This window comes from Tachysurus fulvidraco, chromosome 21 (assembly GCF_022655615.1).
Source record: "Tachysurus fulvidraco isolate hzauxx_2018 chromosome 21, HZAU_PFXX_2.0, whole genome shotgun sequence".
Taxonomy (NCBI): domain Eukaryota; kingdom Metazoa; phylum Chordata; class Actinopteri; order Siluriformes; family Bagridae; genus Tachysurus; species Tachysurus fulvidraco.
This window is the reverse complement of record NC_062538.1, coordinates 5357098-5384835: the sequence shown is the minus strand read 5'-3', so window position 1 is coordinate 5384835 and position 27738 is coordinate 5357098. Positions and strand designations below refer to the sequence as shown.

The following is a 27738-nucleotide window of genomic DNA, read 5'->3' as shown; positions in this document are numbered from 1 at the left end:
CAAAGTGTGCATTAAGATGAATGAAAGAAAGAAGACGGCAGATGTAGGGCAGTGGAGAAAGCAGAGACGTAGCTGTAATCTGACGAGATCCTTATCTCCCTCCTTCTCAAAGGATGACTGGTACCATGAGCTCATTTTAGGCCCGGTAAAAAAAAAACCTGTCAGACATTGTCTCTTTGACACACAGACAAAGGAAACTATAGTACCTCATAAGATACACATCGTTTCTTATATGGAAAAGCCAAAACATGAAGTCAATTATCAGGAGGTTTCTTACAATAATTACATGTAGGTCTAGAATATCTTATTTGGACATAAGGGCTTGGCTTTAAAAAAAAAAAAACTGTTGCAGAGAACAGAAAATGTCTTCCTGAGCATTATATATTAAGCCTGTGTAGAAATGCATGTCAAAATGACCATTTATGTCATTATGATGGTTTTCGAGTTTGGTTAAGTTTCTTTCCCTTGCAATGAAATGACAATGAAATTAACCAGATGATCAAACTCTATGTTAAACTATCACTAAATATGTTCCCATGCCATTCTAACCAGATTTTAAACTGTTATAAATAGTCTCAAGCTTCTAAAACTGTCTAATAACTAAGGTTAGTCCATCTTAAACCAACATAATGTTAATCCTAAAGCTCGTTTACTTCCTAACTTGAAAAACTTGCTAATCTTGATGCCATGTTTTTAACCTTGTGACACTTGAACTTCCAGATATTAACCTCTAACTATGTGTCTCTCTAAATTCTTTGAAGGCAACTTTGATAATGAACGGCTGGCTATAGCCAGGCAAAGAATCCCATACAGACTCGGTCGGGTAGTTGACGAGTGGCTACTCGACAAAGGTAAAAAAAATGAATTAATTAAACAGTGACTTAATGACTTATTAAGGCTCTGGAAGGGGTGCAGTTTCCTGACGTTCACAGAATTGGCATCTGCAAATTGACTGAGCTGGTGAGCAGAATTGTAACTGTAGCTGCCCACTCGGCGTGTCCATTATATTGATCATTTCTAGGTCCCATCTTTGGCCTTTTTGTCTATTTTCTCCAAGGCACTACTGTCCTTCCCAAACCGAGAACTGCACCACTTCAGAGATTAACATTTAATACATAACATAACCCCTGACTAACCCTTTAACAACACTCCAGAACTCCAGTAACTGTCTGCAAATAGTCTGCTGCTTTCTATGCTCTGTTTTTCTCTTCTTTGCTTTCCTACAACACCTCAAACATTACTTCCTAAAACATGATTTCCTAAAATTCGCTAACACATAGAAAAGCCCTAAACATTCTAACTTTAGTTCCAAGTCAGTTAAAGGGACGGATGCAATTTCCTGTGCATTAAACTGTACATAAATTTGACTCAAAGCCACATTTGATGTGTCTTAACCCTTTGAGTGTTAAAACTAAACGCAAGAACATTCAAATACATATAAAGCAACCAGAAATATACATTTGTGTTGTATTTTATCAAACAGCTTTTATGCAAATGTGAGAAAGGTCCTCGGAGCGCGCACCAGCCTGACACCGGCACCGTCACCGTCAGCTGTAATACGTATCATTTAAAGTTCACCGATTTTGACTTTTTTTCTATTTATTACACCAAAGTCTTGTGTATGCAGAGCCTTCTGATGGACTAAGCATTTCACCAAAATGTTAAGCGTAGAATAAACACATCCACACAACAGCCAGTAAGAGTGACCTTTTCATTTCTGCATATTTCAGTGAATCTAATTTGAAAACAAATGCTAAGAATTGCCGAGTAATTTCCCATTCCTGTAAATGATCTAAAACCTATACACAACATCTGGAAACGCATCGCGTAATCGTCAACGGAGACGCCGCCTTACTCATACATCCTAGATTTCATTTTGCATTTCATTTTAAATAGGTCAAAAAAAATCCAACTTCAAACCGCTACCTAAACTACTGCATAAATACTTCTCAATAACTCAGAGGGTTAAACCTTTTCTAACTATGAATGAACTAAATAAATCTAATTAATCCTTAATCTGCTAACCAGATAGATACATATACACTTGACCTAAACAATGTCCCTTTAACATTTAACAAGCTTTTATGATGTACCGATCCCCTCATATTTCAATAATGATGTCCTGTGTGAATGTTGTGCTTTTGATGATAGAGTTTAGACAAATGTATACACATCACTTGAGTTCTGTTTCTGTGGTGTCTGGATGAATAAGAATGTATTTGGTCCTCCTTAAAGCTTCCATTCATGCCCTCAAGGCTGTTCTGCCATGTCCAATAAGTCTGAGCTGAGCAACAAAAATCGTTCCTCTGTAACACTGTATGTAAGTCTCGCTGTATGAGCTTATTACTTCTCACGCTGCCGAAATCACATGATCAAAAGTACTCACGTTGTAAGAGTGCGTCACGACACAGGTACTTATACTGAATGACCATCACGACACAGGTAAATTATACTGAATAACCATCAAATACAAAGTTAAAGGTCAACTGCTTAAAATCTGTGCACCGATTTTAAGCTGAAAACTGAAAAGAAAAGGAGATGCCGAAAAAATCCGGACAAAGAAGTGGGTCGTCAAAACAGGGCCTTTAAAAAGAGCTGAACCTTTTCTCTTCTTTACAGCCTAGTTTTTGTTTTCATTTAATAAAGCCTGCTAATGTTGAAGTGAAACGTTAAAATCACTCCTGCAGTCTAGAGCATGTGAATACATTACTGAGAAACAACACCAAACAAGTTGCAGATTCACCATTAAAGAATTAAAGAACCAGTGGTTTGTTTTTTTGTTTTGTTTTTTTTTGTTTGTTTTGTTTTGTTTATTGTTTTTGTTTTTGTTTTTGTTTTTTTGTTTTTTGTTTGTTTTTTTTTTTTTTTTTTTGGGGGGGGGGGGGGGGTAAAATCCAGACTATGCCATATCCATCTGTGGCTTGGAGCCATAGGAGAAAATTGGTTGTGCTCTCTGGCTAGGATGCACAGCATACTCTGCTCTCTGCTCTCCCTGGTCAATCACAGCTAATCTGGCAAATCATGAATGCCTGAGATCCAGTATGTGGAAGAGGGCAGAGCGCGCCACTGCCCTGTGATGTAGCATGAGCAGCAGTTTAAAAGGATTGCTTAGGCAGCTAGAAAGCCCTAGAGGCTTAGCATTGGCAATAGGAAAATATTATCTATATTATAGTACTATTTAAAGTCCTGGGAGTTCCTGAACCCCACTTTTAGACCCACTGCTTTAAGTGAATTCTCAAAGCGAGTAAACTAACTTGAACTCATTCCCTCCAACTGAACACATTTTTAAGTAGAACATATTAACAACATGTAACAAGTTACATTCGTTTCAAATTCATGGCGACACAATCCACGGTACGCTACGACACTATAATTCGGGCCGCCATACGTTACTTAGTTTGTAGGCTCGAAATATTAACTCAGTATTAATTCATGGCCATGCCTTTTTAAAAAATAACCTCTAGGTGACTTCAGAGGTTTTGTACATGACCAGGCGATAGCAATCTGTCTCTGTACAGATTCAGCAAGAGTAGATAACATTAGGTTCCTGTGCACAATGCGTATGCATGCATAACTGCCCACAGTTCTGTACTTCTCGGTGCTTAGTTGTTTACCAGTCAGAATTTGTACACCCATTTATGTAATCTCACATCATTCTCTTACACAAAGAGAAGCAACTGTTTATGATTTGTTTATGCTGCTAGACAAATATCCTTCTGAAAAGTCCTAGACTTTCCCATATTCGCTGTTTCCACCATTATTTACCATCTCGCTATTAAAAGCTAGAGCCTACTTGTATTGAAAGGCAACCTCACATTAGGCTTGGAGAGGCTCTCTAAGGCCAGAACAACTGCCCACTTCATAATCAAATGTAGCAGAGTACTCTTTGTATGACTGTTCATCAGGAATAAGTAGGAAACTCAGGTCCAGCTCTCAGAATTCACTGCCGAGAGCCTATTTCTCAATCAGCTGTCCCCATGGGCTTTCTTTTTTTTTTAAATGCGTTAAAAGTCTAGCAAGTAGTGAATCGTTCTGGAGGCACAATTTGATTGTTTTACTTTTCAACTTTGTTCATCCAATTATAACACCTGTGATTTACGCATTTTCGAATCAAAGCTAGGAGAATCTAATTACATCCAGATTTATTTTTTTTAGATTAGCAGTCACTGTTCTTTTTGTTACTCTCACTTGGTAAAAATCCGTTAGCACTGACTCCCTAAAACAATGCATTTACAAGACGGTTCTTGCTGATTGATTAGATCTGGGGTTCTCGGATTATTTAGCCAGGGTTGCCTTCACCTCTAAAATACCTCCCTTTGTTTAGATTTGTTTGATGAACCTTATCAAACTATTTAAATATCGCTATTTAATTCTGTACAGTATTATTTTGCCTATTTCTTGATTTACTGAGGTTTGGATTAAACCCAATCGATTTAAATGACTAGTCAAATTGGTAAATTATGATGAAAGGCAAAAAATATAATCATTTTGATTATAATAAGTTGTGATTTTCACCACGGTGGGAACACAATCCTAGACCCTTGGCTATGAGTAGTGCCAAGACTGCTTATTTATTGTTGAACCAGTGTTTTTTAAAAAATACTGTTAACCAAACAAGATCAAGATATAATTCCGGTGTGGTGCAACAAAAGATCATCCAGAGGAAGGAGTAGCATCTCTCCTGTCAATCACAGTAACACTAGCCAATCAGGTGAGCTCATGCATGCAGAAGTGGGCGGAGAGAGCTTTCCTCTGAATGTGTTATGCTGCCTGCTATATGAACAGCAGTTTGAAAAGATGCATTTGGAAGCATATGATAGCTGTCATCCTCCCTGGTTGGTAGCTGTCTTATATTAGGGGATAATGGCCTGATGGTTGTTAATTGGCCATGATAAAAAAAAAAAAGAAAAGAAAATTTGGGGGAAAATCTAAAAACAAACAAGATCAACCTAGAAGATGAAGCAGTTTAAGATGATGTTACTGCTACATTTTACCAGAATTAGAAGAATAAGATGTAGTGAGAGAACTGAATGGAGTGTTGGGGGGACCAAACTCTGTGTGTGTGTGTGTGTGTGTGTGTGTGTGTGTGTGTGTGTGTGTGTGTGTGTGTGTGTGTGTGTGTGTGTGTGTGTGTGTGTGTGTGTGTGTGTGTGTCTGTGTGTCTGTGTGTCTGTGTGTGTGTGTGTGTGTGTGTGTGTGTGTGTGTGTGTGTGTGTGTGTGTCTGTATGAAAGAGAGAGAGAGAGAGAGAGAGAGAGAGAGAGAGAGAATGTTTGTATGCATTTTTGTGTCTCTGTCTGTCTGTGCATGAGGCCTGAGGATGAGGAAGAAACCCCTCATGCCCTGGTAACACATTAGCATTGGAGCTGCCAGATGACACTTATCAATGCAGATTAGCAACAACAATTCCTCTGAATAAAACATTCTCCAAAGCGCTTTACATATTCATAAATAGTTTTTCAATTTTATTATTTTCATTATCTTTATTATTATTAATGAGGCACAGATAATTAAATATACAGCTATATTCTGCATTCTGTTCATCTGTATAGCTAAACTACTGCAGACTTTGCATCTAATTGCTGAATTCATGAGTTTTATTTCACTTTGACTCAATCCCCTGTGAGAGTCAGAAGACTAGATTCATTACAAATGGAGATTTCCATCGGTGGGTCCAGATGCTCAGCGTGTTATCGGCTCATGCAGGAAGACCCTGTCATAAAATATGCAAAACCTGCCTTTTAGTCGAACTAATGATTCTTTTTTTCTGTCTTGCTGTTGTTCTGCTTCTCTTCCTCCTCTTTCTCCTCTTCCCGCTCTTTTACATTCCTTCCTATTTGGGATGATCGCAGGACGGCAATTGACCATTTTCAACAGCCAGGCAGCCATTAAGATCGGAGGCCAAGATAAAGGCCGGCCATTCCAGGGTCAGATCTCAGGGTTGTACTACAACGGGCTGCAGGTGCTGAAGCTGGCAGCTGAGGGTGACCCCAGTGTTAAAGTGGAAGGCAACCTTCGTTTGGTGGGAGATGCACCGTCGGTATTGTCCACAGAGACCACTTCGGCCACGCCTCCTGCCGCTATGGACATGTCTACGACCATCATGGAGACCACCACCACCATGGCCACCACTACTACTCGAAGACAGCGCTCACCCAGCCTCAAGGACAGCATAACGCAGGTGAGTAACACTCTCCTGGTCTCGATAAAGAAAAGTCGACAACATCCTCAGTACTGTAGTTTAGAGTTTTAACACTTCTGGGTCCTAAATTTTAAGTACCCAAACCTGATTGTTTGTCTTCTCACGCTGCCTCGACACACCTCATTCATCCAAACAGCTAAACATCAAGGGGCAGTTGCACCAGCTGAACATAAGCTCAATTGTAAGCGTGACTTAATTTGTAACTTTTGCTCATGCTGTGTCACAGGGATGCATAACACACTCAAAGGGAAGAGCTTTCTGCCTTCTTCATCATACTTGAGCCACCAAACCTCATAAAAAATATATGCTGATGCCATATCATTATACCCGCCAGCCCTACTTAGTCATTAAAACGTATATACTGTACGTAAAAGCAAATAGCATGCTAATTTCATCACTATTTAATAATCAGCAATTAATATTATTCTGTCAGTCCTGTGCAGTGCACGAGGCCCGCAAGACTAATGTTGAAAACCTCCTAGATCGTCCTTCCAGACCTAACCATTTAACATCGATCGTTAGCTTATCTCATGGACCTTTATTCTATCCTATTTGATTATCCAGGCTAAATCTCCCTTCTTATTAACTCCATCTCTGTCTGTAACTCATTTATATAGATGCATGGATTTCCCTTTTGAGTCCTGGCTCCTTATAAGGTTACAATCTCAAATCTCAGACAGTTTTCCCTCGCCACGGTGACCAATGGCTCGGTCAATATGAGTCTGGATCTGAATTGCGATGTCATCTTTTTTAAAAGCATTTAAAAAATAAACCTTGGATTAGACATTGGATTAGATGACACAGCTTTAAACAGCAACCCGCTGTTGTCTTTGGGCATTGCAGCATGCCGTGTTAATAAAGAGTCAGTTTTATTATAGAAGACATGCAGCAGTCATGGATGGAAATAAAGCTAATAGGGAAACTTGGCCTACGGGCAGAGACGGCATAATCGTTATTACTCTAGAAGAAATCGTTGTACTGTAACCCGTATTCATTGCCGAAGAAAAGAAATAGCTAATAATTGATTTTTGGGTTATTTCCCTGTTTAAGTTCAGTGTTCAACAGAAATCTTATTAAAAATTCAAATTAATTTAAAAAACTATATTTGGAACAGGTTTAACACAACAGGCGCATAAACTGGCTTACGTGTAAATATCTTGAATGAATTCACCACAAAATTTCTAAAGCAACTGCTTCAAATATTTCCGCTTAATTAAATAAGACTCTCAAATCTGATTGGTCAGACAGTGTGGATGAATTGTAGATGCTCCTTTGGTGTTTGTAACCAACCTGCTCTGCTGAACTAAAGCGTTCTGTCTCACTGCATCTCTACATTAGTCGATGTAAACAGCTTGCTCAGCTTCATCTTGTGTGCAGGAGCAGCAAGGCATTAATGCATCTCCTATTGATTGTCATATCTGGCATCATTCCCTTTGTGTCAATTCCTGTTATGTGTCAGCTCAGAGAGAGGAACGAACGCCTTCACAGATCTTTGGTATTTCTCCCGGCGCCTGAGGGTTTATTCATGCGCCATTCAACACCATTGATCAAGAGATGGGAACTGATATGAATAAAGGGCACGCTCAATAACAATCAGTGTCATTCTGAGCTGAACTGTCAGGCTTCATAAGAGGCGGTACTTTGCATTAGTGTGAACGTAAACACAGACAGGCCCAGATGCAGGTCTGTGTGTATGCCAAAAATCCTAGTTATCCAGGCTTCATTGCGTATAAACAGCTATATAGCACAAAATGGGAATGAAAGTGAGATGGCTTAGTGCTGACGGGCGCCTAATGCACAGCTCCTTTCTTTCTTCACTTTCTGAAAAGGTGAGAGACGTGAGAGATGTAAATGGGATTCCGTAGTGTGTCGTGAGAGAGAGAGAGAGAGAGAGAGAGAGAGAGAGAGAGAGAGAGAGAGAGAGAGAGAGAGAGAGAATATAACCTTCTATTGACTTATGTTACTATAAAAGTAACCATGCAAGCTACACCTTTAAATCTAGCATTCGGAATAAAAGACCTTCTGGCTATTACATCTCTAAACTCTGACCTCGATCTGGAATTGAAACACAGTGTAAACACCACAACACTAAACTTTAAAGAAGAATCCATAATAACTTCCTAATTGTGGTCTAGTGTAGTACATAGGAATTTGGAAGATGGATGGAATATGGTCTAAGATATCTTTAAACATGATGATCACAATGAGGTGCAAGTCTGAAGCCACGGGTATCTGTGAGCTCATGTATGCAGAAGAGGGCAGATAGAACATTCCTTCGAGCATGTTACGTCGCTTTGACACAGCATGACCAGCTGCTCGAGCATATGTTAGCCTTCAGCATTCACGCTTGGTAGCTGTCATATGACAGGGGAGAGCTTGGTGGGAATTGGCAGGTGATAAAGTTGGGGAGAAAACAATGGAACTCAAAGTGTCTAAGTGGCTCGATTATAAGATGCCAAAATCTCCCAAAGTGTGCACACAGTAGAGCTCCTTACATAGACATAGGACTTGAGAAGAAACAGGAAGTGGTCACGTAAGGTGAGTGCCAATACAGTGCAAAATAGGAGAAATAGAATGGTGGCTCTTGGATACTAAATAGATCTTGATGCAACAGATTGGACAAAACTGCCTGTGATGTTGCCAACATGAACAATTTATGAATTAACTCCTTCTCTAATGATGTCAGTGTTTTGTTGGGTTTTTTTTTTTTGTTGACCAACAGATTCTGCTTCCTATAAACAGAATCTGTTTTTCTGGTGTTTTGCCACTTTCTCATGTCAGAATGGCTCATTGTACTGTACATAGTATGAGCTCAAACTGAGATCATTTCAAGCAGAACTGTGGATCAGGACTGGAATCTCTTCAGATCCAGCTAAGAAGGGACAGGAGCAGGGAGTATTTAGTCTCATATGGGGAAGTCTGATGGTCAGATGTACAGCTCTCGAGACAAAGAAAGGCCATGTTGTCAGTGTCATGTATACCTTGTTCTTTCATCGATCATCTGCTTCGTCCTGGTCAGGATCATGATGGTTTAAATGACTAATTTATCAAAGTGGTAGTGGAATTAAGTCTAGGAAAGCTTTTGAATGACCTTCAGTTTGGTTTACAGGATTTAAGGAATCCTCTGATGCGCCATGTCCTATCAAACTGTGATTAGGGCTTTGAATTCGAGCCAAGTAAAGAGTTCAAAATGCAGTCGACAACATTTTGTTAGCACCCGTGGGAATACAGCAATTTACGTGTCCTCCAGCGGGAACACTCTGTGTTTGTCTTTGCGCTGTGTCACAAATTAGTTATGGTGCGTTTGTCGTACCCGAACACACATATCGAAACAAATGTAAGCAACGATTTCAGCACACTTCATAAACTTGTCTTATTAAACACGAACGCATTGTGCAGAATTGCAGATAAGAGAGGTCCTCATTACGCTTTAATAAATGCAGCCAGGCAAAGCTAACTCTGCAGTGCGTCTGTTAATGAGGAGCTCAGGATATCAGGGTTTCGCGTGCACACGTAATCATAGTCCAAAGCAAATTTATTTTGGCATTTCATTTGTAAGAATAATACATTTCTGTAAAGCCTTGAACGGTGTAATGGACACTTTGATGGTGATTATTTTGTGAGTTTTTTTTCCCCACTGTGCATTTGTGTAAATGCAGTTAAAAAAATGAAAAGCTTTTTTTTATCTGTCGCTCTTTATTCCATTTATGAGCTGGTGAGGAGGTAATAGAATAAATAGAGGGACAGTTGGAGATTAATGATGCTTTCTAGATATTTCAATGATATTACAGCTAAGGATCTATATAATGTGATTATTCAGCAAATATTTAATTGGACTTATTTTAGTAACGTTTACATAAAGATTTTTAAACACATAACACTTAAGATTTGGCCAAAGCAGATGGATTAGAAACATATAAGTTGAAATAGAGGGTTTTTCTACAGTATGTCCCGCTGTATAAAGTGCATGCTAGGACACACATGGTGCCAGAGACCTTTTTAGCCGATGCCGGTTAGGACTATCTGCATGGTAATTCCATCAATAAATGGATGTCAGTCATGGCTGAAGTGCTAATATCCATGTGCAGAACGAGGAGAGAATATTTGCATATATTCAGCTGAAAGCAGGCAGTATCTTGATGAATGAGAAATATATTGAAGGTCACTATAATGTCCTTCATGTTATGGAAAGAAGCTTGTCGTGCAAGCGTTTTTGTGCTTCAGGGCCAGGAGTCTCCTACAGCCTGCTGCACTGTTGATTGAATAAGCTTCTGCTGTTATTGTTTATGGGCATTTCTAATTCAGAAGGTCATAGTCTACACAAAGCCGGGATTTATTCTCAGGTTTTGGTATGAATTTACTTGAGGGATGATTGTTGGGCCAGAAAATAGCAATATTAATGTCAAAATCGATAAGGATCCTGTTGTATTCCAAGCCTAGCTTGTTAGGTGTAAATGATGTCCCAGTAAACAGCAATGTGCTCATCCGAGTGAATAGTGAAATTATGACCTCCTGATAGCAGCGAACACACTGATGCGTTAAAATCAGTCACAGCCCAGATCCAATTACATGTTTTATGAATATGATGCGTGTATGTGCATGTGTGTGTGTGTGTGTGTGTGTGTGTGTGTATGTTAATTTTCCCTGTGACCCCAGCACACGTTACAGTATAGCACTATAGCTCTGTATTCCAGCTATAATTCTTATAAACATCATGGATTTCTGTATCGTTCTAATCTAAATACTATAACATTTGATTATAACTCTAACTTTCCAGAACTCAGATGACCTGTTGGTGGCATCGGCCGAGTGCCCCAGTGATGACGAGGACCTGGAGGAGTGTGAGCCTGGCACTGGTGAGTGAACACAGGGAAAAGGCCAACAGCACTGTGGGCTATCTTGAAGAGCGCAGGCTCCAGATTCACTCAGTACACACACTTTAGACTCAGCACCTCTCTATACTGTAAGCAACCACTTAGAAACGGCTAGCCTTTTTGACCAGGCTGAATGTAGCATACCCAAGCCAGTGCTGATTTCGTATCTTTTTTGGTATGCACATGACCAGCAGCCGGTGATGATGAACCAGTTTCTATAAACTGTATGTTTTATAAACCAGCATTTTTATTCCGACTCCGTTTCTGGAAAAAAAGTCTGGCGGTTCTCTTCAGATCCTGCATTATATCACTATAGTTCCTGCCATGAAAGCAAAAAAAGGTATTACAAACACAACGTAGCTATAATATAGAGCTGTCCAAGCAAGCCTGCAGGATATGTGGAGCTTTTCACCAATGTCTAAATAGACCACAAGCTTTTTAATCATAAAATGAATAAATAATGGTTTCTAGTGAATTAAAGCACTACAAAATGCCAAAACATAAAATATAATTTTACTAAATACACCATTTTCTGGTGTTTATTCTTTGAAATAGAAAGAAACAGTGTTCATTTTTTCTTAAAATGTTACATATACAATAAAGTGACAGGACTCTTGTGTCTGATAAGAAATGTACAAAATAAAAACCATTAGTTCAGAGCAGTGTGTCTGTTTAACTAGGAATCTATCTATATAATAAAGTAATATAATCTGTGTAAAATTGATTTGTAGTGTATTTTTCCAGCATACATAAGACAAAGTTGCTGGAAGCTTGAAAAAAGAAACTGTTTTCTTAAAATATAAGCTACATACATTAACATGCCCCATAAATACGATGAAATCACAGAGAAAAACATTTCAAACAAGCATCGCGTTAGTTAGGCAGGCCACGTCGTCAAGCGTGCACCAGCTGTCCACGACGCGCACCAATCCGGTTACGACATCCATATTACCCAACCTTTAAATTCCCATTCATAGAGCCGCTCTAGCGCCTCGCTGCTGCCACGATCTAAACTCCCTCCTCCAACCCCTACTCCACCATGCCGGAACCCGTGTCCGTTGTACCAGTTTACACCATAAATCTCCACATATTCTCTCTCTCTCTCTCTCTCTCTCTCTCTCTCTCTCTCTCTCTCTCTCTCTCTCTCTCTCTCTCTCTCTATCTATCTATCTATCTCTCTCTCTAATCATTTAATTAATTATTTATCCATCCATTCATTTATTACTTTCCAAACACGTAAGCGAGCTATCAAATACATGTACGATTAATGGTTCTGTTATACGGGGGGTCTATTCTATTTCCTAGTCGCTGCTCTCCCCGCTCTGTCCATGTATGCTCACGGACGGGCGCATGGATTCTTACCCAGAACAGAACCATACCGCCAACACTAACTATATGCATATCATCTAATCGACAAAGTGGTCTTTCGACAAAGTGGTCCTGACAGAAAAAAGGTTAAATGTAGAATTAAAAGTTCACCTGCTGCTTTAAAAACGTGAGTAAACTCACCTTCGAGATTTGTTTCAACTCACAAGTAGTCAGGAAAACGGATTAGCTTCGAGTTTAATTTTGGAAAACGTATACATTTGAAGTAAATATCCAAAACTTGTCATCCCAATTGGAGTTATTTAATTGGGCTAACGTGTTTTACCGTGCCCTTTAATATACACCCTGTTGTTTCACCCTGTGTAGTCTGTTAACAGTCAGCTTTAGCTGCTAAGCAACATATCAGGCAAAGATTATTGTATCCTATGGAGAGTACAATGGATTTAATGATTAGGATTAGTGGTTTAAAATCTGGCACGTTAATGCAGAATTAAACGATCGTGATGTATCCATGCGTATAGCGAGATTTCAGACATGACTCGGTCCAATCAGATTTTAGAATCAAAATTTTCCGCTTTCATTTTTTTTTTTTTTGCAATTACAGCTAAACTGTAGGCAGCGATTTCATATTTTTTTCTCCATCTGTTCCCATTAAAAAAATGTGGACACCCCTATGGTAATATAACAGAACCATTAATTCCAAAAGTCATCAGCTTGATAAAATTAACATATCATTCTACTGCTGATTTATTCTCTCACCCACACTTTGCTGTGCAAGACCAGGCTTTCCTCACACATCCTCGTTCATCACTATAAACAGGAAAAAAGGACACTCGTTCTAAAGTGTCACAGTGTTATCCAGCCTGCCGAGGACGCGTGCAGTTTTAAATACCATGTGTTCTTACAGCATATTGAGAGGTGTGATGTATCTATATATAATACGCTGCAGAACAGTGTCCTTACAGCGTGGTGTTATTTTCACCTCAAGACATCACACCTCTCAATATGCTATAAGAACACATGCTACTTAACTTTCCACCCCCGTTTTATACATAAGTGACTGTAATACATGTATAGTTACATGTAAATGATATCTGAAGTCTACAACATCAGAAAGGGAACTAGAAGCCACGAACCCGTGTAAAACTGTATAAAGAATTTATAAAGGAAATATGATGGATGTGTGTAGTGTTGCACTGATGTGCATACAAATGTATTACAGCTCTACATTTGATGTAATCAATCAGTTATCTTTACTACTAATGTAATGTGACCGTTTTTACATAATCTATCAAACAATTACTAAACTCACCTTCGAGATTTGTTTCAACTCACAAGTAGTCAGGATCGCTTTAAGTTTTATTTTGGGAAACGTATACATTTGAGGTACAGTAAATGTCCAATACTTGTCCTTGCAATTGGAGTTAAATAAGTAAAATGAATAAGTTCACATCATTTAATTGGGCTAACGTGTTTTACCGTGCCTTTTAATATACACCCTGTTGTTTCACCCTGTGTAGTCTGTTAACGGTCAGCTTTAGCTGCTAAGCAACATATCAGGCAAAGATTACTGTCACGTCCTCATATAGAAGAATTGTTTAGACTCAACACAGGCATTGGGGATACGGTAAGAAGTTAGGCTAGTTTAGTTGCAGCTCTTTTTTTTTAATCATGAGCTTAAAATGGTGGCAGGAAAAGTATTAAATCACCGAATTGTGTTATTTTGCATAATTGAATTCGCCAACCGGGTCTCTGATTTTTCTCTATATTAATGTTGAATTGAAGCAATGATAGCAATGATCCCTTTAATAACAACACACAGCTCAGTAAATCCGGAAGCGAGACTAGCTCTGAAATAAAAAACTGACCCAGATCCAGTGTGTGTGTGTGTGTGTGTGTAAGTCATAGCTGCGAGTCATCACCCAAAGCAAATGCTCCACTTCTCCGGCTAATTTACATTGCTAAACGTTAATTCCCCTGGGTGACTCCTGGAGGCATTCATTACGGTCAGAACTTTTCGATCACATTCTTTCTGGCTAATTTATTAACACATCTCAGTGCTTCATGCTGGGATACTGAATGGTAAAAAAGTCACAATCCGACTCTATCCGTGAACGAACCTGTATAAATGGTCCGAGAAACAAGTCTTCCTCCAAATGTTAAATGATTTGTTTTTCTGATCTATAAATGTACTATTGGGTGTTCTAAAACAATTGGAAGATTGATCACAAATTTGCTTTAGCTTCCTTAGCGTTTTTTTCCCCTAATACTTAGAATGAATAAAGACCTCCTTGGATTCTTCACCTTTCTTACCTATTCTTGGTCTTTATCTTTGAGTAGTAACACAATATTTGTAATTACATTAGCAAAACATAGGACTAGAGCACCAAAAATGTTCAGACAAATATAAGGGGAGAGTTAAGTTGTATGTTTAAGGGATCATCTTACACAGCTTTCTTTTGTGTAATTTGCTTTTTTTCCCCATGCAAAAATCATCCGGCCTATTTGTTGATGTAAGTGACCCAAACTCCATGATTTGTTTTGTTTTGCTTTACCAAAAAAAAAAGAACCAGGAAGAAGCTTATTATTTATTCAAGCAGTTACACATGCATCTGATCTTAAACAATTTGAAAAAAACATATAATACGTTTATTTTAGTCAGTATTTATTTTTGTATTATGACATCTGTGTATATTATGAATGTTACTATAAAAATAAACTGTTATCTTTGTAGTGTAGTATTAATGAGATTCTAGTGCAGGATTCTTTATTGTGCACTAATTCTTGCTTCTTACTGTCTTTTTTTCTGTATTTTCCATCACAGGAGGTGAATTAGTGTTGCCCATAATTACCATGGACACCCAAGACCCCCAGTCTGTGGCCCCGCATTACCCTGCCATTCCCCCTCCCCCTACATCCCTGAGCCCCCTCCAGACCACCAAAGAGTCCCTTGTTCTGTCTGAGCCACGGCCGCCGTGCCCTCCAGACCAGGAGGACTGCGGTGAGCCCATGGAGGTGTCAGCCTTCGGCTCGGGGGAGATGACAGAGTCTGATGATGAGGATTTCTATAAAAACTCCCCAATGGTCACTGATAGGACAGTGCTGCCTCCTCCCCCTGGTGTGGGCAAAAGTGGAGGCCAAAAGCCTGGTTCCCATCGCCCTCATTCTCCCCCTGTCCCCCCTGCCCCAACAACCCACCCTGACCAACTCCACATCCCCGCAGGTAAAATGAACACCCGTGACCAGGTGCTCCTCCCCCCAGCCCCATCCTCCCGCCTCACTCCGGGACTAACGTACCCGCCCGATTTCCCTCGTGTGCCCACAGCTAGGCCCTCGGCTTCAGTTGAGAGGGGCCTCCCCGGTGCCGTGGAGGTGATTCGTGAGTCCAGCAGCACCACAGGAATGGTGGTGGGTATCGTTGCAGCTGCCGCCCTCTGCATCCTGATCCTCCTCTACGCCATGTACAAGTACCGTAACCGTGATGAAGGATCCTACCAGGTGGAGCAGAGGCGCGGCTCAGGCAGCGACAGCAACGGCGCCGTAGTCAAGGAGAAGACGCCAGGCACAACCGCATCCATGTCGAAGACCGTTGCAAAGGGGAAGAAAAACAAAGACAAGGAGTATTACGTCTGAGGGAAGAGCGAGGGAGAAAGTGAGAGAGAGAAGGACAGTGGGCTGATGATTGTAGAGCGTAAATCACCTCTTCATTCTCATCCTCAAACATTTAAGCCTTCAGTGAAATTTTCAAAAGTTATGATACAGTAAGGTAAATGTGGAGAGAGAGAATGAGAGAGAGAGAGAGAGAGAGAGAGAGAGAGAGAGAGAGAGAGAGAGAGAGATGTAAAGGAAAGTACTAATGATAAAGGAAGTGGATGACCATGTTCTGGGTGTCTAACATAGCCATTTTAACCTTGTTTCATCCTCTTTTGTGCCTCAAGGAGATCATCCATTACATTTTAGATGATGAAATGCCATTCATTCTCTTTGCAATGAAAATTGCTGCTTCCAGAGCACAGGAATCTTTAGAGGTTAATGAATCACCATGGAAAGGGAGAGAACTCCGACCACGCTAACTCATCAGCAGTCCGCTCCAATGTCTGCTGCAGCTTTCTGAATCCTTTGGCTAATTTTAATGTGAAATCGATTATATCCTGCAGTTTGAACTGTAAAAAAATGTAATTATCCTTGATGTCATTATTCACACTGAGCGGTAAATACTGTGTGCGGTATCAGGCGAGCAAATGTTCCTGCTAATTCACTTTTTTTTTAGATATTTAATTATGTGCTTGGTAAGAAAAACAAGCCAACTGCTTTTACACTTACTTTCACCACATTTCCCACATACTGGGGTATTAGAAAAAGTTTAGGAGAATGTGCTGTGTAGATTTTGGCCAACTTTAAGTAATTTGAGGAACGTGCTAATTAGATGCATGTGTTCTTTATGAAATCTGTATATGATTCATCTGACTTGTTATGCATTTTTAATGTTTATCTCTGTGCATTTTATAGCCAGGAGGCTGAGATGGATTTGTGACATGTTTGCTACACCTTACCATATTTTTTAAAATCATCTCACTCTTATACAATTTCCTTTGCTAAATTGCTAGCATTAACTTACCAGGCAATTTGGCCTTTGTTTCCTAGGGATGCATCAATACCATGTTTTTTTCCTCGATACTCATCGATGCTAGTACTGATACCAAAATGAGTAAGCTAAGATATAAAATGTTATGTTTTTTAAACTGTATCTTTAATAGAGAGAGTGTGAGGGAAGACGCAGCAGCCGAACTTGACATAAACTAGCAAGCAAAGTATAAACTCTGACAAGCTAACACATCTCGGTGCTCAGTGCTCGCAGAACTGAAGTGCTCCACACCAGCTTTGCAGGCTCAATCACTTCGCTTGTGTATTCCTGGCACCTCGTAACGATAATGCACTGCTTGCTTGAGCCAGCTGCCTGTTGACACACTGTTACTTAGCATACCATTAATACACGAGGTTCTTTGTATTGTAGGTGGATGCTCTAGTAGCTCCACGTGATATTTTCAGAGCACTGGTGCTGTCTGTTTTGTTTCGATTCCCATCATTAATCAGAACAGATGGATGCCATTTCATGTCCGGTCTTCGTTAATGCCACGCCGTACACCAGGATTTTGTGATCCTCGTGTTGATATCGGATGATGCCATCGGAGTACTTTTTTAATGAGTAAACGAGAGCAGTATCAGACCTTATTCCAGTATCAGTATCGATGCATCCCTAACATTTACAGCAACAATACTGCACCACTAGTAATGTGGAGTTTGTTTTTCATCTTGTTATTGTTCACTGGTTCATGTGCTGAAGCCTTGAGAATCATTATAGGCCTAATCTAAACCTCTCTGCCAGGTCTGAAATTGTTCTGTCCTGAGGATACAGTGCTAATCCATCAATATTTAATGCTCAAATCCTCTAATTTAGGCAGCAGCTTTTGTTTGAACATTTACTGTTGCTGTGATGGTGATAAGATCTCCATCACCCCACTGGGATTTCCAATATTTTAGCACCTACTGCAGAATATCACCACTCTGAACATATACAGATATTAGAATTAGACTCAAAACACACAAATTATACCATTAACTATAGAAGCACCTGGTAAAGTGTTTCATGGTCCAGAAAATATGGTAATACCACTGTAAGGGTCAAAGGTATTGTAAAAACTGTGCACTCTCTCACTCTCTTTCTATCTCTTTCCTTCCCCCCACCCCCCCACCCCCTCTCTGTACTATGTTCTGTATTCTCTCTCTCTCTCTCTCTCTCTCTCTCTCTCTCTCGCTCTTCTCTCGTCTCGGCTCTCATGCTCACACAACACACACACACACACACACTCTCTCTCTCTCACACCCTCTCTCTCTATCTCTCTCTATTTTTCCTCCCACCCCCACCCCCCCTCTCTCTGTACTTTGTTTTGTATCCTCTCTCTCTCTCTCTCTCTCTCTCTCTCTCTCTCTCTCACTCTCTCTCTCGATATCTCCGTCTCTCCTCTCTCTCTCCCTCTCTCGTCTTCTCTCTCGTACTCTCATCTCTCTCTCTCTTCAGACTCCTCCTCACTCTCCTCTCATCTCACTCTCTCTCCATTCACTCTTCTCTCTCCCCCCCTCTCTCTCACTCTCCCTCACTGCCCCCTCTCTCCTGTTCTTTGTTCTGCATCAATCTTCGTCATCATCTCTGTTGCCCGCTCTCTCTCTCTCCACTCTCGTCTCTCTCCTCCTCCCTCTCTCTCCCTCTCCTCTCTCATCTTCCTCGATCTTCATCTCTCTCTCCTCTCTCCTCTATCTCCTCTCACACACGTCACCCCACACACCCCCCCTCTCTCTCTCTCTCTCTCTCTCCAACCTCCCTCTCTCTCCCTCTCCTCTCTTCTATCTCTTTTTCTCCCCCCCCCACCCTCTCTCTCTTTCCTTTTTTCTTTCTCCTCTCTCTCTCTCCCTCTCTCTCCTCCCTCTCAGCCTCTCATCTCTGCCTCTCTTCAATCTCTCTCTCTCTCTCTCTCTCTCTCTCTCTCTCTCTCTCTCACACCCCCTCTCTCTCACTCTCTCTCCCTCACTGCCCCCCCTCTCTCTCTGTACTTTGTTCTGCATCATCTCTCTCTCTTTCGCCCGCTCTCTCTCTCTCTATCTCTCTCTCTCTCCCTCTCTCTCTCTCTCTATCTCTCACTCTCTCTCTCTCTCCCCTCTCTCTCTCACTCTCCATGGTGCTAACTTGTTCATTATCTATTAGGCTACTTATTGGTGTTCCATGCATGATGTATTCATATTTAACTTCTGGGTCAGAGAGTTGCTTGATATGAAATCAGTAAGTTGATCATCATCCAACTTGCTAACTCTCCTCTCCGTACCTGAGGGATTCATAGCACCACCTCATCATGGACGAAAAAAGATCCCGGCTAAAGAAACATACGAAAGCTGGAGCAATTAGCATCAATTTAAAAAAAAAACAAACATTGTATTTATGTAAATACAAGATTCTGTGGACATTGCTGATAATACATCAGGATACAGGTTTGTCCGTATGCGTGTGCGCGTGAGTGTTTTGTCCCTGTTCGTCCTCTAGCATGAGAAAGACCTGACTGGACTTTGAGACATCTTTCTCTGCCCCTTTATTCTCCAAGAAACAAAACTAGAATCTGACACCTACTGAATGAGACTGCAGGAAGTGCATACTGCTTGGAAGGAAGTCCTATGTGCAGAACTTTTCTTGGCATCCTCGCTGTGATAAAAATGAAACGAAGGAAGTGGGGAAAAAGTAACCTGACAACCGAGAACTGCTCTCCTGAAGAGCATTTCTGTATAAAGCTACGGGAACTCAAGTCTACAAAGTCTACATTTTTTATATATATAAAGAGGATACATCCCTGAAAAGAGAAAAAAAATGGTGTAATGTCTAGATATTTCTCACAGTCAGTGATTCTTATTTTACTGATATGGCCATACTTGTTATCAGAGGAAGGTCTGTTAAATCCTTACACTCCACAGAAAAATGTGGTTTTCACAACAACGATTGTCTCAGTCACATTAGGTGATTTTTCAAATGTGGAATCATATGAAATAAAATTGCTTTCTTTAAATTCCATAAGGAAAAAGAATTCAGTCATATGTCCCTGATTTTTCTTTTGGTTATTTTTAATACATTGTTTAAAATTGTACTGATTTTTTTTTTAAACATGGTTGCCATTTCCATAGAACAGTCAGAGTATATTCCCATTCTTACTTAATGTTATTGTAAAGTGTTCCCGTGAGATGAATTTAAATATGTGTACATTGACAGAGGTAAAAAATACACTTGGTTATATACTTCTTACATTTCTTGTTTAGTGTGGTCTTTCTTTTTTGATTATTGTTCAACAGAGTGGCTTGCAAAAGCATTCACACACACACACACACACACACACACACACACACACACACACACACACACACACACACACACAACTTGGAACTGATATTCACTTAACTAGGGTTTCACACCATTAATCTACACAAGAATCTTAAAGTCAGGGGATTAATTCAACACAGAAGGAATTACAAATTTACATGAATTTACAAATCATTACAAATACAATACAATTTGCCTCTGTTGTCCTGAAACCCTTAAATTAATTCAGTCACCATCCTGGAAGTGAATATTTAAATAATATTTAAATAAAAATCATTGACATACATTTAGATAATCAACACAACTAACAAAACAGCAAGTATACATACATTGGGTGCTTGGATGCTTGCATGTATGCTTAGCATACATTATATCATGTATATGTAAACAGAGAGAGAGAGAGAGAGAGAGAGAGAGAGAGAGAGAGAGAGAGAGAGAGAGAGAGAGAGAGAGAGAGAGAGAGAGAGAGAGAGAGAGAGAGAGAGAGAGAGAGAGAGAGAGATTAATTCCAGTAAATCACAAACAAAACCTGACATCAGCATCATTTTGTCCACTTACAGTTATACTTGCTTTTGAAGATAATTTATTAAAGGACTCCACATGGCAGTGAATTTAGATCCGCAATCCCTCAAATTAAGTCTTCTTCCAGACTCAGGAACTGTAACACATCTCTGGCCCACTGTTTAAAAGAAGAAGGAAATCGCTTTGTCCAATTGATCAAAATCAAGCGCCTTGCTAAATGAGAAGTAAAGGCAGTGCCGTCAAATTAACTTCCTGTTAAGTGTTATTTTTGCAGAACATGGTAGTTTTATAGAGAACATCCTTAAAGAAACAGCACCATGAAGCCAGTTTAGAAATAAAAAGAATACGGTACAACTATGGCCTGACCTATAGAAGTCTACCAAAAGTTAGTGACTGGGTAAAGACAGGATTAGTCAGAGAAGCAACCATGACATGAAGAATCATGGATTTTTGAAATCCAAGCACCGGATCGAATGTCTCGTCTGTGACTAAACCATTTATATTTGAACTGGAAATAATTAAGCACAGAAGGTTGGAACTAACAAAGTGCAATCACTTTTTTACTCTACTTAAGCCTGGTTTTGTATTTCATCTGTATCTTATGTGAAGGTTTATCTTTCACCTAATGCTTTTGATTCAAAAGAGATGTACTTCTAATCTACTCAAGCTTGACTTCACTGCATTTCTCTGTGATTAAATATGTGACTATTTAGTGTCCGATAGCTTCGAGGAGTCGTTCTAAATGAATAAATATGAATTTGAACAGATGCGACAGCGAGAATGAGACACAATACTGTCACTTTAGACATGACACCCATGTATTGTAAAGACAGATTGTATTGGGATGACTAACTATGACATTTCAGTTACTTTAACATGTTTATTATCAGGCTAGCTAACATCAGAACGATTCAAATAGCCCTAGTTTTACATCCACAATTCTAAAGAATGGAGTCAGACCTGATCCAAGCTCCAGTTCCACCCTCAGAACTTTGGGTTCTACAGCAGGACATTAAGAACAGCTTTTGTTAGTTTGCCTTAGCTAACTGACATTTTTCCTACATTTCTTGGTCTCTTGATAAAAGATGCACAAATTTACCTTTAAATAAAAAGTGTGATTTAAGACAGAGGTCTTTTTCTTTAGCGATTATTTTCCGTCAACTCTTATTTCATACTTTAAATGAATCTAAATCTTTATCCTTATATATATATATATATATATATATATATATATATATATATATATATATATATATATATATATATATATATATATATATGAGGAATTTGTGGCAGGTTGTTTTGTCTGGATGGACATGAATGTTTACGTCATGCATGGTCATGTGACCAAGTTTATTTATTTGTCCACATCTAACACCAGCTAGTGTTGAGTTCAGAGTGTAGCTAGTGTGAAGACTTTATATGACCCATAACAAATTAGCCTGCTGAGACAAAACGTTTCTCGATTCAGGAACGTAGATAAGCGCTTGCTAGGCGATTAAATTCAGCGAGTAACAGCAATTCAAGAGTAGGCATAAACCTCCCACCTCATGGAGGAAGGAGAAAAACACTGACATGGCTAATCTGGGTGCAAGTACAATCACAGAAGAGTACCTGCATGGCAATGATGGCATTACTCCATGTCCCTGTTACACATAATCCTCTCCAAATAGCTGCTTTTGTCTTATTTGAGATTAGAAATTACACATATTTAGTACAACTTTTACTCATACTTACTGAATGGCTCCGATCTTAAGCATGTCTCTTATAGTTCACTTGGCAAGTTTTAAAACTGTAGAGCCAAGCACTTTATTGCATCCCAGTTTCATCATCTGTTTTTGTGCTACAGATGGATTTGTGGCCGAGAAGTAGCCACAGAGTGGTGATTTAAAGCACGGAGTCTACACTTCTCTCTTCACGGTTCCAAACTAAGGACGAGGCTTTGTACTACTGCAGTTATGAGCTTGTACAACATAAAAGAAAAGTAACTCCCATGCTAACTCCCATGCTAAGCTCTCTCTCTCTCTCTCTCTCTCTCTCTCTCTCTCTCTCTCTCTCTCTCTCTATCTCTCTCTCTCTCTCTCTCTATATATATATATATATATATATATATATATATAGATAGATAGATAGATAGATAGATAGATAGATAGATAGATAGATAGAGAGATAGATAGATAGATAGATAGATAGATAGATAGATAGATAGATAGATAGATAGATAGATAGATAGATAGATGAGTCTTATGTCTTATGGGATAACTGGGTACCATACAGGCGAAGCATATAGTCATATAGTGAATCACAGGAAAAACTGTCAAAAGTCATTCAGTATTAAAATGACTATAAAAGGAAAATATTTTCCTTTTTAATTATGAAATAATAATAATAATAATAATAATAATAATAATAATAATAATAATAATAATAATAATAATAATAATAATAATAATAATGTGGCAAGATATTTTTAAAAGAATGGATATAGTCATGAATGTTTGTTTTCAATTCTCTGGACCTAAGAGACCAATCAAGATATTTTCTCTCCTGTTTATTAAGACAGGATGTTCACATAAACAGCATATTATTCAATATTTATAGAAATGACAATATTTTGAATTCTTCAGGACGAAGCAGACCCAAAATGTGGGCTTGCTCTGGCTCGATTCCAGGTCATTTGTTAGTTCATTTTAATCAACTGCAAAGAAATTTAATGAAGTCATTATAGCACCAATAACACCACACTTGTCCACATGCACAATGAGATGTTCATGTAAATGTACTAAAAACAGGAGAGTCATTCGAAGTTTTTATTACATTTCACGCATCTCCAACCATTAATCATCACTGTTCTGTGGTTTCTGCTCACCTCTGAAATAGTAATTTCACAAGCCGAGGTGTGAAAGTGTGGACGTGAGATTTGCGGTTCGGGCCGAGAGGGTGCAAGTTTGTGAGTCATGATTGAACGAACTCCTGAGTTTCATTGCTGTTTTAAAGCGCTCTTGATGCCTAACTTTCATTACTCAGAAACACAAGTCATAAGGTCACGAGTGGTAGACTTGCAAGCCAGACTGCAAGCTTTCACCAGACAGTTTGAAAATTCAGCATGATATGATCAAAATATCAATGGTTTATTTGTCGTATTGTGCATTTGTAGCAGGTACAAAGTTGCAGTGAAATGGAGATACAGCAACTCCAATGGGCAAAAATAATACACTGACTATTCAGACAATATAACAATGGATATAGGGGTAAAGAAGAGTGCAGATAAAATAAGAGCATACAAAAAATGCACATATGAGTATGTAGGCACATTCATTAGCTTATTTACATTCACTTTACATAGATAGATAGATAGATAGATAGATAGATAGATAGATAGATAGATAGATAGATAGATAGATAGATAGATAGATAGATAGATAGATAGATAGATAGATAGATAGATAGATAGATAGATAGATAGATGAAGTATTCTTAATCCATAATATACCATAAATCTGATTTATAATTGTTACACATTATTTCTACCCTTACTTATGGTAGTGTATAATAATTTCTATTTTTTATTTATAATATTGTTAATACTTCATATTGCATGTTCAGTCTTCTGTGGTTTCTGTTTGCTGCTTGTAATTCCTAACATTAAGTCAGTCTCCACACACAGTAACTTGAAAAATCAATTTATAACTTATAAGTTATAGCTCAAAGTTTTGGCTCAAGGGTTATGATATTTTTTTTTCTTGTTTTTGAAATACAGTTTTGAACACTGAGTTCCCAGTTTATTAGGTATCAATAAAATATTGCGTACCTCCTACAGCCTTCAGAACAGCATGAAAGTAGCTTGGCATGGATTTATAAGACATTGGATGTGTTGTACACTACGGTAATGCCATGTATTTCTATGATGAGTTCTTTTTAACTTGCCCTAAATATGTGCAATACCGGTGCTCACATATGGGCTGTAGGACTTAAGTACAATCTTGAGACGTTTTGTGTATTGACAGTGTATTTTACATTTTCTATGTCATTTGTACATTGCCTTGTACTTGCCTTAGACAACTTATGTGTTTGCCCCACAAAATATTGTCTGTGCAGTCTGTACAAATAATGTCTGTATTGTCTACGAGTTGTAACCTGATTATGTGCCTAAATCTAATGTTCCTAAACGATTCTACTGGATTCTAGTCATTCAACAGAATTTTCAAATTTGTCCCATATTGTTTGCAATAAATTCTAATCAGTCTCCTGGCCTGATGTAATAAGGTTCACCCAAACAGGCATTCCCAAACACTGTATAATTACATCTGGGATCTACTACGTACTTACCTACTGTATTGTCACATCAGCATTGGAATTGATTAGAAACTCCCAGACCCACGGCATAAACAACATGGCCACCAAAAACTACACTTGACAAAACCTTCAAATCACACACATCTGTACAAACTCCCTACCACACCGTGTATTATGACTTCACATCTTTTAGTTTAGTTAACGCTCTGAGATCTGAATTTGCTGAGCCAAGATTTAGCTGTTCCGCTTTGGAGAATTTATACCTCCATGTTCGAGTCTCCATGCCTCCTGACGTTTGCTGATCACCTTCTGATATCCTTTTGCTGATTCTTCTTCCGTGGACCACGCTTCCTTTTGATTTTGTTTCAAGTTTCAAGTTTAGATTCATGTATATCCAGAATGCTTTAAGCATCTATATTCAGTGACAATCTTGTGCTATGATTGTACACTCTGACCCAGATATGCAAAAACAGATCAGTAGAATAGAAAGCTGTTAACAATATATGCAGTCATGAAGTATTTGCAATTTGTTTACCAGCGTTATTAATAAACATACTGACTGCATTTACATGTCTTCATCTTATGACAGCTATGAACTGCTGCTGCTGTCATGAAGACTATCCTGGACTTATCCTGGACTCCTGGATATATAATAGTTTAAACCAGGCCAGGGTCGGGGTTCGATTCCCGCCTCCGCCTTGTGTGTGTGGAGTTTGCATGTTCTCCCCGTGCCTCTGGGGTTTCCTCCGGGTACTCCGGTTTCCTCCCCCGGTCCAAAGACATGCATGGTAGGTTGATTGGCATCTCTGGAAAATTGTCTGTAGTGTGTGAGTGTGAGAGTGAATGAGAGAGTGTGTGTGTGCCCTGTGATGGGTTGGCACTCCGTCCAGGGTGTATCCTGCCTTGATGCCCGATGACGCCTGAGATAGGCACAGGCTCCCCGTGACCCGAGAAGTTCGGATAAGCGGTAGAAAATGAGTGAGAGAGAGTTTAAACCAGAACAGAGTGGAGAAGATTCTGGAGAAGTCGTATTATTTATTGGAACATTTTTAATTGAATTATTATCAAAATGACATTTAATGTGATTTCACAAATGTTCCTTCATTATCACAGCAAACATTATATAGTGTGTGGCAGAGATGGCTCAAAAATAACACATTAATATCAACCATGTTTACTACCTCTTTTGTATCCACTGAACAGCTTTTTGGATTGTGTAATATTTACATCAGCACTTATTTTTTCACATTTCTGTTCTAGCTCTGCTTGATGAAGTTTTGTCTGGTCTTCTTGACAGATCTCTTTTAACTGTGCCAGATGTTATATGAAAATCCAGTCTTGAAACAGAAAAGCTGATGGCAAAATGTATTTTTGAACAATATTTCTGTTGATCTTGCCATATGTTTTGGCCTGTAGTTCTGTCGCAGGTTTTCATCTATCAGGTTTCTTTTAAAACAGATTTCTTCTTTTTTTCTTTTTTTTAGCCGGAAACCCTAGGGCTTATAAAGCATTGACATGCAAACCTGTTACAGGAACATCATTAACTTCATTAAAATTCAGGCTGTAATCTCTGTGTAGAAACATTTGCAGAAAAACAAACAGCACTGTACTAAATAGTGACATAATAATGCATCGCAGAGCTGTCAGTGACGGCTCCAACAGAAAATCTTTTGTGCCTGTCTACTCTATCCTTGGAATCGTTCCCTCTACCTTTTCCCTGGCCACCACATAGCATGATAGGGATTTTGTTGATGAGTCACAACCTGAATTTTTATCTTGCATAATGACTCATCCTCTCATACAAAGCATGGCTTGAAACTGCCTTTCAGAATGGCACTTATATCATTTCAGTACAGTCGTAACCTAAACAAAAGGGGGGCATGTGGGGGCAAAAAAAAATCATCAATTATAAATTCAGAACATCAAGCTATAAAATTAGAATGCAAATCACAGGTTTGTTATGGCACTGTGAGAAATCAGCTTTCTAGTACAGCTTCAGAATACAGCAGCTCCAAGTGCTAAAAAATCCTGAATGATGAGACTGCCCTCTGCTGTTTATGAAATGATTTAGATAGATAGATAGATAGATAGATAGATAGATAGATAGATAGATAGATAGATAGATAGATAGATAGATAGATAGGTAGATAGATAGATAGATAGATAGATAGATAGATAGATAGATAGATAGATAGATAGATAGATAGATAGATAGATAGATAGATAGATAGATAGATAGATAAAATAAAATTTTATTTGTCACATACACATACATACAGGGTACAATATGCAGTGAAATGCTTTATGAAACTGTCTGGTATTAGAATAAAGAATATAAAAAAAGTATAAAAAAGCAAAAAATAAATTGAGAATAAAATAATAAGAAAGTATAAACTATATAAGAAAACTATATTAAAAAACTATATAAAAATATGAAATATATGGAGAATATGAAGAAATAATGTATATACATATACATAAATATACATATAAATAATCAAATAAATAAATAGGTAAAAAAAAAACAAGCAAATAAATAAATAAATAAATAAATAAATAAATAAATAAATAAATAAATAATGCTAATTCATACCCATTTTTCAT

The 27738-nt window shown here is 38.7% G+C and overlaps 1 protein-coding gene across 7 annotated transcripts in view; it reads left to right on the top strand.

Annotated features, from left to right (window-relative positions):
* The window catches only part of nrxn2a (neurexin 2a), a 367204-nt gene extending 350236 nt beyond the window's left edge, over positions 1 to 16968 (top strand). For 5 of the 7 annotated variants that reach the window (XM_047805716.1, XM_047805715.1, XM_047805714.1 and 2 more), the window contains 4 exons: positions 762 to 851; positions 5852 to 6180; positions 10979 to 11057; positions 15226 to 16968. In XM_047805716.1, the coding sequence (XP_047661672.1) occupies positions 762 to 851; positions 5852 to 6180; positions 10979 to 11057; positions 15226 to 16034 (1307 nt within the window). In that variant the 3' untranslated portion in view covers positions 16035 to 16968. The remainder of the gene's footprint in view (positions 1 to 761; positions 852 to 5851; positions 6181 to 10978; positions 11058 to 15225) is intronic. The other 2 variants (XM_047805717.1, XM_027176771.2) reach the window with 1 other exon arrangement.
* Positions 16969 to 27738: the final 10770 nt, after the last annotated feature.